This window comes from Micromys minutus (genome assembly GCF_963924665.1).
Source record: "Micromys minutus genome assembly, chromosome: 13".
Lineage (NCBI taxonomy): Eukaryota > Metazoa > Chordata > Mammalia > Rodentia > Muridae > Micromys > Micromys minutus.
The window spans coordinates 35466287-35479460 of NC_137982.1; the positions used below are offsets into that span (position 1 = coordinate 35466287).

The 13174-nt window shown below is 37.3% G+C and overlaps 1 protein-coding gene across 1 annotated transcript in view; it reads right to left on the reverse strand.

Moving 5' to 3' along the window:
• The window catches only part of LOC308429181 (non-structural maintenance of chromosomes element 4 homolog A-like), a gene marked incomplete at both ends in the record, with an annotated part of 34851 nt that overhangs the window by 11436 nt on the left and 10241 nt on the right, over positions 1 to 13174 (reverse strand). Inside the window, 1 exon segment of the mRNA XM_080927928.1 lies at positions 12144 to 12382. Coding sequence (XP_080784054.1) covers positions 12144 to 12382 — 239 coding nt within the window.

Sequence of the window (13174 nt, forward strand, 5' to 3'; positions counted from 1 at the left end):
CAAAAGAGGCAGACAGCAGAACCGCTCTTAAATGGCTTCTCTCATCTCTGTCCCTCCTCAGGTAGACCCAAAATAACATATTCATTTCACGGGGTCCCAGGAACCATGTGTTTTTGCCTAGTTGGCTACACTTCAACTCAACAGTTTTGTTTTCAAAGGCAGGCCATTAGTACTGTGCGTTTGGTAGCTTTAAGTGATGTTCTGAGTACCCTCCGGAACTGTACATCTCTGATTACAATTTACATCAATATCTTCCATGTTGTAAATTCATCCCGACGTTTTACGTTTAATCAAAAACTCGAACACTGTACTTGTTTACAAAAACAGAAATCTTGCTAGTTAACAGTGGTTCATTTGCCCCAAGAGTGTTGAACCCAACATCACCACACACCTAGCTATCATAGATCTCCCTTAGGCTATTTTGCGTTGAATTAAGAAAGAAGTCGACCACAAGAGAAAATGCAAAGGATTTAAAGACTGAACCATAAGTTTTATTTTACCACAGTATCTGGTTGCATAGTGGGCCCATCTGTTTCCTGTGTAGCTTTTGCCGTTTCTCCATTCTAATACTAAATATGTTTCATTATTGACCTCACCACGGCAAACTTTGATTCTGAAATTGATTTATATTATGTTGAAGTGATGGGTGAAACATTTCAGGGAAAAAAATTAAAATCTAAAAAAAAAAAAAGATGTTTGAAAAAAATAATTTTCTGAAAAATATCAACACAACATAATATGTTTGACTCGGTGGCAAATGACATTGTCATGCTTTTGAAAGAACAAAAAAAAATTTCCTTTGGAATTAAGTATACCATTGATTCCAAAAGTCAATAACTAAAGGAACAGTGAGTAGTTTGGCAGATCTCTTTTCTCAAATAAAAGTTACAAATTGATTTTACACCTATTAAAACAAGCGTGCGCCACTGCAAACCTATTTCTGACAACTGTTTCTCTTAGAATTGAATAAGTAATTGAAAAACAAAAGTGATTTTTCTCAAAACAGTTGAAAAGTAGTTAATGTAGAGACATAAACACAATCAAGCTGTGGTTGTGTCATAGACAGTTTGTGTGTAGACTTAATGAAAGAGTAAGAGAGATCTTCACTTGGAATCCTTAATGAAATGCCACTCAACCTGAAACAAGTGGTTTGGAAGTGTTGTCAGTCACTTTAGACTGAAAAGAAATAACAAGAAATAGCTCTTAAGATAGCAAATAATTTGCACAAAAATGCTTCACAATAACACCTCTCCTTCGAACTGGCTGTTGGTTTCCTTTGTATATTTAAAATGTACATGATCACTTCACCAACCTGCCTGACCCTACTGGCCTTGACCATCTTGGATCTTCTTTCTTCCCACGTGAGATCTCTTGCCAAGACAGCTCATGAGCACTTTACAATTTATAATAAAGGAGCCACCTTCATGTGCATCAATACTGGCAAGACCCAGGTCTTCTCACTTCACCTGAGATACTCTTGGGTACAGTTGTACCGTAAACAAGAGCATGACTCTATTTCTTCAGAGGATGAGTTTGTCCTTATTTTACATATGAGAACAGACATGTGGAAGCTGTTTTAGAAACTTGATTATCTATAGTACTACTGACTACACAAATAATTAATGTAAAAAGAATAGACGTGTTCACAAGTTTCAGCCCCAGTACCATCTAAACACATCTTCCAAGTTCTATGTCACATTCTCAAAAGCAACCTTAAGGTTGAAGAAATTCATAGCTGTAAACACTGGCTTTTAGTTTTAGAGGAGTTTTCTTTAAATCTTCTGTTTCAGTACACAATTGTAATTTTACAAATGCTCTGGAATATCTAGGAGTCTACTGACATCCTATTCATCCTTAGGATTTTCCCTGGCTTATCTGCATCCTGTTTTTACCACTTTTCTTAACTACTTCTTCCTTGGTTTCTGTTGTTTTGTTTGTTTTTGTTTGGTTAGCAGGTGAATATAAAGTTGGCCTTTTAAAACTCAAAAACCTTTGGCAATTTTCCCCCCAGAAAGCACCTAAGTTTTCACTTGATGTTGCTTAGGTTTTGAAACAGGGTGGTACTCCAGGTTCCTGGCAGACCTGGGACTTCCTATATGGACAAGGATGATCTTGAACTCACCAGAGTCAGCCTGCCTCTGCCTCCTGAGTACTAGGACTAAAGGCACGTGGAAGTTTGTAAAGCTGCAGCTATGGCCCAATGCTACATCCCTAACAGTGAGGGTTGTTTTCAAAGTTGGAAGTTGGTGGTGAATGGGCAGTAGTGGAAACGTTTAAAATAATAATAAATAGTGTGTGCAATGTATATTTTATCACAATAAGAATAAAGATTGGTTTAAATAAGACATCTGGGACCTGATTCAAGAAGCTATTTACCCCGAAAAGAAAGCATGCTTAGCACAGAAAGGGTGCAAGCATGTGTAGCTGAGCAAACAGGAAAACTCACTGGAGCCAATGCTTACATGGTACTTGCTGCTAGAGTTCACGGAAGGACCAGTTATCAGAGAAGTCACAAAAGACAACAATAAAGTTAGATACAATCAATTGACTGTCCTTCCCCACATCTACCCTAATTCTCTTTTCTTTTCCTAACCAAGCATCTTTTTCTCCAGGTTGCATTTTTTTTAAGTCCATACTAATGATCATGTAATTTATCTGTATGACTATTGGTAAAAATGGAAATGAAAGAGAAACGAAAATAGCACTGCTTTACACACTAATGAATTTTAAGTAGTTGGATTTTTAAAAGTAAACTCTAAGTCATACTTTGGGGCCTACTTTCCCACTTTTTTAATAGCTTTCTAAAAAAGCTCCAACCTTGAGATGCATGCAATTAGAAGCATGCAACAGTGAGGCTGGGCTTAGTCACAGGACTATTTCAACGCAAGCTGCTTCTAATTTTGGTGTCCTACAGAGAAACAGAATCAGAATGTTCTAACCTCTGCTCATTCTGTAGGTGAGAATATTAAACTGACTTAAAAAACTATGGAAAGTCAGTTCCCTTATCGTGTTTTAAATTCCTAGGTGATTATTCTACTACGATGTAGACAGGGTAGAACAGTAGAATGTACAACTAATTTTATACTGGTAATCGCACCCACATCTTCCTCTACAGGGTGCCATGGATGTGGCCTAACTGGAGCATCAGGGTATGGTGTCCTCACATTATCATCTCAGCTTGCTGTGTCCTATCTTCGTTAGTCTTACGGCTCTCCAATATGAATTACAGCCCTGTTCACGCACAGTTAAGAAGTCTCAGGACTAGAGGAAATGTAAGCGCTCGAGTTCCATTAAGAATTCGGGTGCTTAGCATATTTGTAAGAGACACAAATGATTCTGGATAGAGGTATCACACATGAGTCCCCTTAACTGTGAAGACGAGGAAAGCTTAGCACAGCGACCCTTCATTTCTGAATTTCAAGGGCTCCTGTGACAAATAGACACAGCCCTGAGTGACCAGTTTCAGAGGTGCCCGGATGGATCAGATATACACTGTTATCAAGAATTTTACCATTAAAGTACTTTATACAACAACAACAACAAAAAAAGAATGCATGCGCCCCAGTGTCACCAATCACCGTGACTACTGTTAGAGCATATATAGTTAGGAATAAGAAAACTAGTAAACAAGGAATAAATTACTACTTCTTTTTTTTTTCCTGTGAAAAACTTATAAAACCGGGGATTGAATTAATTAACCTATATAAACATGCCTAGTAGGGTGCTAGAAATGTAGAGTGCACTCAAATTTGTTATATTTAAATCTACTTACATCACACTCTGTAAACTGAATTTATAATTCTAGATAGTTTCTATGAAGGCTCGTAATCCAGGTATTTTATTTACAAACTAAGTTTAGATTGGGCAGGTCTGGAGTTATTCTAATTCATCCGCCAGCCCTAAAGTCGCTTGTTACTTGCTTTTTCTTCTGGTCATGTACTCATGGCCTGTCTCCTCTCCTCTCATGACAGCCTCTTCTACCTCCTTTTCTTCCCTCTACCTATAACTCACCTTTCTCCTTCCACTGTCCCAATCACAGGCTCTAGCTTTTTTTGTTGTTGTTGTTGTTTAAGATTTATTTATTCATCTGGTTTCTGGGATTTGAACTCAGTACCTCCGGAAGAGCAGTCAGTGCTCATAACCACTAAGCCATCTCTCCAGCCCAGTCTCTAGCTTTTTATTGACCAGTTAAGTTGGAGAGCAAGGCTCACATAGCATCCCTTTGGTATTCATGAGGATCTGTTCATCCAGGGCAACCAGAACTCAGAGAGCCAGTATCAGAATACAAGCAGTACCACACTCTTGTTCACATGAAGATTTCGGCTCTTTGTTTTCATTATTTTAAAGTTGGGGTTGCTGAAGTGTCATTGGTCTAATATTATCCTGTAGAAACCATTCACAAGTTTTTAAGTGAAGGGAAAAAATAATGATACTTCTGAAATATGCTGTGCTGTTAGGGCTTTTTTGGCCATGTCAAAATGAATTTGTGTAAATACTCACCTGCTAATTTAATTCCAACTCACTCTGTTACATAAAGCACAGTCCCAAACCACAAATGTCATGAGAAATTCTAGAATCTTGTGATAGTTTCAATAGATTACCTTAACCAATCTAGCTTCTTCAACTTCACGCATGCCTTTTGACTAGACACTGTAGTAGAAAAAAAAAAAAAACTATAAACATTGACATCTAATGTGTCTCATGTGTCTGTTTTTTTAATTTCATACATAGAAAAAAGTAAAGTTGCATCCTCCTTGATACTATAGTCTTTGGAATATGTATTCAAAGGATCTTAAAGAGTCCTAATTCTATGGTATGATTATCATTAAAACAATCTGGCTATAAGCAGTTTTGTTGGAGATAAATTAATTCAGTTTATGAGTACATGACCTAAAATTTCTTACAGTAATTAGCAGCTCTGGTATACCTGAAAGATATAGTTATCAGGAGCCGGCAACTTAATATCAGCGCATTCTAATATCGATGTTATTTAAAGCCATATATTAGAGTCATAAGCATCTGTAGTGACAGAAGAGACATGCAGCAAAGCACTGGAAAACTGGAATAGAATTAATTGGTTTTGGTCTACCCACTTCAAATTAGAAATAGCAACAGAAAAAAAAAATTAAACACTAAATGTATTCGTTAGGCGGGATCAGCGATCATGCTGCCCACACATGATCTGCAAGTAATTTGTAAATAAGAAAATTCATCACCTGGAGAATAATAAACTCTAGTTTTATGGCCCCAAAGACTAGACAAGTAAAAACTGCTAATGAATGCACTGCATAAACACAGGGGCAAAAATGTATGTTGGTAAGCGAGTGAGGATAACAGGAGGCTCTTTTTTGTTGTTGTTGTTGTTAAAGTAGACCAAAAGATGCACAGCACGCATCTGGAGCTTCTCCTGAAGTGTTAACACTGCTCAAAACAGGGTCACTTAAAAGGCACGGGAAAGTGTTACTACAAGGTATGGAGGGCAAAAGTCAGTGCTTAGAGTGAGTTAGCATTTTACCAAAGAAAGGATGGGCGTAAAATCTACCTAAAACAGCTACCTTGATTCTAATTAAGTTTTCTAATGGCATATTAGAAAACCTTTCTAATAAATGATAATCTGAGACAATTTTAGATTATCACCCCCAGATATGAAGCCATTGCCCAACACATTATTTATTGAGAGAGTAAATATTAAATGGTATTTTAAGAAAACTACATTTTCTCTTGTGAACTATGGTTATGTAACACACTTGAATTCTGAATTCAAGCAAGTGCACTCAGCTGTACACTGTTAAGAATCTCCTTTTCAGTGCCAGCTAAGAATTCAGAAGTAAAGATTAAATTCCTTTGGACTATTTATTTAAAATACAGAGGTTCATCTGTCTGGTTTGAGAAGGGGGGATATATAGCCCATTTTACAAAGAGTTTAAAGAACTAGTAATTCTTTAGGTTTAAATATTTGTGTGTGTGTGTGTGTGTGTGTGTGTGTGTGTGTGTGTGTGTGATTTGTGCCTGAGTTGGTCAGAAGAAGGCATGGGATCCTCTGGACCTAGAGTTATATGGAGTTTGCAAACAAAATCTGGTCTTTAGAAAAGCTGTATTCACTCATAGCTCTTGAGCCATCTCGCCAGCCCCAATTCTTCATTTTAAAAGAAACTCTAGTCAGGAAGATGATATTTCTTATATAGATAGAAACGCAAAGGAAGATGGATATTTCCCCCATATCGTTTGATTCAGGAGTGGGTTGCATTATTTACACATAGGCATCGTATACTGACAAACACCAGTTCCTAATTACTGTTTCATCATCTGGATTAGGATGATAATAAGGAACTGGGCTAAATCCAAAGGCACTGCTAGAAGCTTTCACCGAATAGACTCCTCTGAAAGTTGTCCACTTAAATGAAAACGAAAGGAGAATAAGGAGCGTGACGAAGTAAGTTGAAAATGACAAAGGTACTGTCAACATTGCAATGATGTTAGACATGCAAAAAAAAAAAAAAAAAAAAAAAAGAAAGAAAAAAAGAAAAATACCAGTTTAGTTCAACAAAAAAAACCTAAGTCAATGCTTAATGTAAATATAATGCTTGTTACATGTTATATACAGATATTTTATGGGGATTTTGTTTTCTTTACATTTTATTAACATGGGATGAAGTTCTCTGATGGGATGATTACATGAGTTATTATTAGGGGAGTGTGTGCTTGTGCTTGTTCGTGTGCAAACATGCTGGGCAAGTGCTCAATCATTGTGGAATTTCCAGCCTTTTTTTTTTTTTTTTAAGATAAGGTCCTTCACTTCAGCTTAGACTGACATGAAGCTCAATAGATAGCCCACACTGGCCTTAAACTTGGTATGTGGCCTTAGACATCTGATTTGCTTCCATACCCCAGGTGTTGCTATGTATTCTTCTCCCACCAGCCGTCATTGTAGATGAAGAGGAAGTATGGAAGTCAGGGAGGAGGAGATAGTGTTTGGAGACAGGTGGGCATTGGACTGTTTTGCCAATGTCTGGTTTTGAGTGTATCTGTAAACTCTGGGCACATCCTTGTGTACTCACTCTATAGGATACATGATGATAGCTGTGTAAGACCATACACAGCACTGCATGGCTGGGTATCTACCTAGCCTTGGTGCCTACATCTTTTGGCCCTTTTACCAGCTCAAATTAAAAAAAAAAAAAAAGATAGTCAATATTGGTGGGGGGCAGACAAAGAAACAAAGAAGGAAAGGAAGAAGAGGCAAAGAAAAGAAAACCACCACTGGAGGCAAATATCTTAAATGGGATATGACTTGACAACGGAGGGTTTAAGGTGTTTTGAGCAAGATGTAAAAGCCAAGTGACAGATATAAAATGACAAAGAGAAAGCAAGGCTGCATGCTAGCCAGGAGCACGAAACTGGAAGTGACATGCAATATTGATGTGGAAGGCAAGGTAGAGAGAGAGAGAATAGTAACACGAAAATGGCATTAAGGTTATATAAGGAATCATCTCTAAAAGATGCATGTTATATGATAGGCAATGGGGAACCCCTGCATTTTCGCAGGGGTGGGAGTGGGGGAATGAATACGCAGGAAAGCTGGTTTCTTACCTTATTTTGTCATTAAACTGACTCTATAAACGTAGTGACATCAATCTTCCCAAGAAAGTAAAAGTTGAAGGCTTACGTTCTTCACGTCTGTGTATAACCAGAGAACATGAAGAAAAAGCTAAAGATTTCTTTGTTTATTCTTTTTTCCAGACACATGGTTCAATATCTGTTCAGTGTTTTCCTTCACTCCGCTCATTCCTTCTCAATAAAACTTATATATATAATGATACCCATTTTCAAATCCATTAGTCACTCTACCTGAATTTTGCCCTTACACATTGAAAAATAACAAAACAGGATATAAAAGCCCATTTTTATAAGATTTTTATAACCTGAAGGCTTCTGCTAGCAGGGGGTGTTTCCCATCTTGCTGAACTCCCTTAACCTTGCCCACATCTCTTAACAAAGTCCTCATTAAAGTGTCTTCTAATGGCATCTTTCGAATATATGTGTTTCCTTCTGGAATGCTGACTGATATAAGTTCTCTAGTCAGAGTTCTAGGAAGAATTTTAGTAAAAAAGAAGCTATCCTAAACAAAAGAGATAGGTATATTATTTATACAAAATTATGTATGTGGCATATTTTACTTTTCACACTCCGAAGTGTTTGAAACTCCTGCATTTAAAATGAACATAAATTTATTTATAGCATTTTTTTCCTTGAGACAAGATTTTACTTTGTTGATCAAGACAGCCTCAAACTTCAATATTCAAATGATCTTCCTGTTTCAACTGCCTCGAAGCTGAGACTTAAGGCTCGTCTACAGCTACTGCTATTATAGTTTCTTAGAAAACTGTTATTCTGATGACATGGTATTAAAATGAATAAAAGCCTCCCCTTTGCCTTCCTCCCCACCTGTAATGTAAAATCATAAGAATATTATTTATTGAATACAAAGCTGTGCTTGAAGAGGAAATTTGGGGAAAATCTTAATATGCCAGAGAGAGCATTGTCAGCCATAGTGGTAAAACTGTAAGGTTTCCCTTCCAGAAGAAATTTATGTCCTAATCTCAAGAATTTTAACAAATTGCCTCTTATTGAAAAGGGAAATTTCCAAATATGACTGAGTTTTGGTTCTTGAGCTAACTAATAATGTCCTGGATTCTGTGAAAGGAGGGAGGCTGGAGACACTATGGGTGATAAAGAAGCACATGGGAAGCATATAGCCACAACCCAAGATTGCTGGCCACCTCAGAGCTAAAACAACTAAAGAATAGACTGTTTCCTGGTGCACTCAGAGGGAATTGATCCTTACAATATGTTAATTTTAGCCCAAAGAATTGATTTGGACATTAGCACTCTTAATAAGATAAATTAAGGTTCAGGCTTTTTAGTCACGTTGTAGATATTTATTAAAGCAGGAATGAGAAACCAGTATGGATGCCAAAGGCAATAAAGGTGATTATTAAACAATACCATGAGCCACATAGGCTAGGGAATAAAATTCTAACTCCCTTGTGGAAATAAGAGATCTAAACCAAACTTCCTTCAAAGAAACTGGAACCATGGCTTAAAATGGGGAAACTGAATTGGTAACGCTCCTGAGCCAAGCATATTTATGCCATCTGAATTTACACAGGGAGAATGGAGCAGACAAGACGATGAAAAGGAGCTACAAAAAAATGTACAATCTGCTAGGCATGGTGGCTCCTTCCTTTAATACCAGCACATGGGAAGCAGAGGCAGGCAGAGTCAAGGCCAGCCTGGTTTACAAAAGGAGATCTAGGATACAGAGGAAACCCTGTCTTGAAGGAAAAAAGAAAAAAAGAAATGTAAAATCAGCATCCAAGGAGAGGATTTGTGAACAAAAAGATAGTTATAATAAAATTAAGAATGTTAGATGTCGCAGTGGTTAAGAGCACTGGCTGTTCTTCCAGGAGACCTGGGCTCAGTTCTCAGCACCCACATGGCAGTTTACAACCCTCTGTAACTTCAGTTCCAGAAAAATCTGACACTCTCTTCAGGCCTGTGTAGGCACTACAAGATAAATGTTCACACATATAAAACTAAAATATTTTAAATCAGATTTTACAGAATTTAAAACTTAGAATTAGAAGGATGAAACTATGAAAACACAGAGACAAGATTAAGACCTTTCTACTGGGCCTGCACAAGTCTGTATCAGATGGTATCTTAGAGCTGAAAGAAGTGGACAAGTGCCCCTATCACCAATCTAGAACACTCTCCAATTGATAACCACTTGCAAATGAAAATTTAGTTTCCTCTGGGGAAGTCTTACTAGGAAAATAAAGTATTCTTGAGGGTGGGCTGCATGCCTGGAGGTAGATGACCAACAGAAAACAACTTCAACAATATTTTTGGAGGTCCCTTGTCTTATAATGCCTTCTCAGGGATCTTTTATTTTTATTATTTTATTTGTATACATTAGTACAATGCATTGATTCCATCTAAATCCCAAAGTATTGTTTCATATGGTATCACCAGAGAAGCAACTCCAAAGTACATATATTATGATTAGCATTAAAACACAAGCAAGGACTTTTTATTCTAATCTTATAAACTTATTTCATAACCAGACTTGGAGTGTATACCTTTAATCCCAGCACTCAGAGAGCAGAGACAGGCCAATTCTACATTTGAGGTTAGTCTGGTCTACAGAGCAAGTTGTGGGACAGCTATGGCTACACAGGGAACCTCCATCTCAAAAAACCAACACCACCAACAACAAACGTTATTTCATGCAAATATTTGTGTCTCATTTGAGTTGTATGTCAATGTGACTTTAAAATAGAATGATAATATAATTGTTCTTATTAAGCATTAATAATGCTGTCATGCTTTGAAACATAAAATTTAAAAAATTCTCTGTAAGAAAAACTGATTTTTTTTTAAATACTTTGTCAATTTTTTGTAGTCTCATGATCATTATTTTCAAACCTTTTAGTGAACTTTTGGCACTTATTTTAAAAGTTACCATCTAACTGCAATGGATATTTTTTTATCCTTTCTGTGAACAAATATTAACTTCTCTCCATAAATGAGCCCATCTGGACCTATGTTTAGTAAATGATAAAAGTTGGCATTTATCTACAGAGGTCAGCATTATGCTAAAAGCTTTCTACATGACTTAATTTATTTACATATACCTATGTTGTTAATTTTTTTTATTTCAACTTCAAATATAAGGAAAAACATTTTACCTTTGTAATGGCTTGAATGAGAATGACCCCCATAAGTTTATATGTATGAATGCTGAGACCCTAGTTGGTGGAACTTTTTAGGAAGGATTGGGAGATGTTGCCTTATTAGAGAAGGTTTATCATTGTGATTGGGCTTTGAGACTTCAAAAGACTCCCATCAGTTCTAATATGCCCTCTCTGCCTTGTGCTTGTGGGTCAGGATGTAAATTCTTAGCTCATCCTGCTACAATGTCTTTGCTTGAGTAGGCATACATTTTTTTCTGACCAACTTTAATAAGGGTCCAATCTCTTCTCTAGCCCACCACCCACCAGAGGTCGTGGAAAAGAAAAGTTCTTAGGACACAGAAGAAGTAGACCTGTTTAGACATAGCTCTTTGGAGGAAAGTCCAATCTTTGTTTTCAGGATATCAGCAGTTCAGTCCAGGAGCTAACACCAAATACAAATCAGCATTTTCAGTTCAGTCATTTCAACAGACACTACAAAACAGACATACCAGCAAGGGCAGTTCAATTTAGAAGAAACTGCAAGGCTCACCAGAAAGCCCAAGGATACAGAAAACCAAGGAACCTCATGAGAAGTGCTTTGGTGAGTTTCTCTCAATAGCATCCCCACAAGTGCAGCTCAGCAATACAATGTAAAGTGAGCCAATACAAGTGTGTTGTCAGCAAAGAATAGCAAGGTGGAGCGAAGCAAACCAGTACTTGAGCTCCCACTGTCTATGGGGTCATATTTATATTTTTTTCTGAACAGTATGTTTGCTGTAACAAAACATCCTTTTACCCATGTCTACTTCAGGAAAACATTCTTTCATGTTGTCTTCTTTAGCACAACCTCTTTTCACCTGCGTGCCCTAGCAAAGCATCATTTGACATAAATGACATTTCAAAGAATCCAGAAGTTTCCACTTTAGGTCATCATGTACATAACCTTCTAAAACCACAAGCCAATTAAGTGTGTTCTTCTATAAGTTACCTTGGTCTTGGTATTTTGTCCCAGCAATAGAAAAGTAACTAAGACATGCCCTAAAGGTAAGAGGTAGATTGGGATAAACTCATAACTGTCCAGTACCATAGTCTTGCTCATGTTTGATAAAGTTTGAAGTCAAGTAATATAAATGTACTTTTGTCACTGTTATTCTAAGTACTATGTACTTCCATTTGATTCAGCCTGCAGGGAACTGATATCTCAGCACTGAGACTGGTTCAGCTACTTGGAAACTAATCTATGCAAGTGTTTCTTCTGAGCTTATTAAACAGGAACAGACTTGTGATTAATCTAGTGCTAATTATTCCTCACTCATGAAGCATATCCTCTCCTTGGTGTTCTACTTGATGTTACCCATTTGAGTCTCCACCCAAGCTCATGTGGGGGTATTCTCCCCCCCCCCACACCTTTCACAAGCTTCTTTCTTTTAGCCACACCCACACGCTTTTGATCATTTTTCTGGATATTTGAAGGATCACTTTGCTCATCACACAGTACCTTCTGTAAAACTTTCCCCTTCCTGTGTAATGTCCTGAATCCTCTGCCCTGCAGTCTTCCCTGCCCGAGGTTCCCACCTGTCTCCTCAAACTCGGATTTCTTCCTTTCTGTGCTGAGGCATGGAACTTGTTTGTAGACAGCAAGCAAGCTGGAACAAGACAAGGAACAGTCCTCTGGCACTTTGTCTTACACTTACAGACTTAGTTGTTTGTTTGTTATCTGATAGCTTAATTTTCCTTTTATTCCTTCCTATTTCTTTTGTAATTAGCCATTAAATTGCAAACAACTATGTGTATAAGTCCTAGGTCACCCTCCCCACCCCCTTCACATGCGATGGTGTTAGAAGGTGGAAGAATGTCTCTGTGATCCTCACCACCTTCAACTTTAGCTTTTCATACATGAAAAACAGAAATGTTAGAATACGTTTAAGCCATTACCATTTGGTCTTTGCTAAAAACAAAGTTTGATAAAACAAATAACATACAAATCCATTCAGCTAAGCAAGGAACTTAGACAAATTCTCATGAGGTGACAGTGATGGAGTTGATTTATGAAATCTGACCAGTCTGCACTCAAAATCATTGTTCAATAGTTTTCCCAATTTTGGCTTTGTATGAATGGTGGTTTGAATATGCTTGGTCCAGGGAGTGGCACTATTTGGAGATGTGACCTTGTCAGAGTACGTGTGGCCTTGTTGGAGGAAGTGTGACACTGTTAGCCTCAATTAAATGTTGTCCTTTATAAAAATTGCCTTGGTCATGTGTCTGCTCACAACAGTAAAACTCTAAGACAGTATCATTACCACACTTTTAAACATCCACGTACTGCTTATGGCCCTGCTGAATTTAAAATTAAAAGCTTTTAAAATTAATTTCTGAAAATGACCACTAAATCATAGTTCTGATATGTTATTTGCATATTTTAATATATTATAAAAATT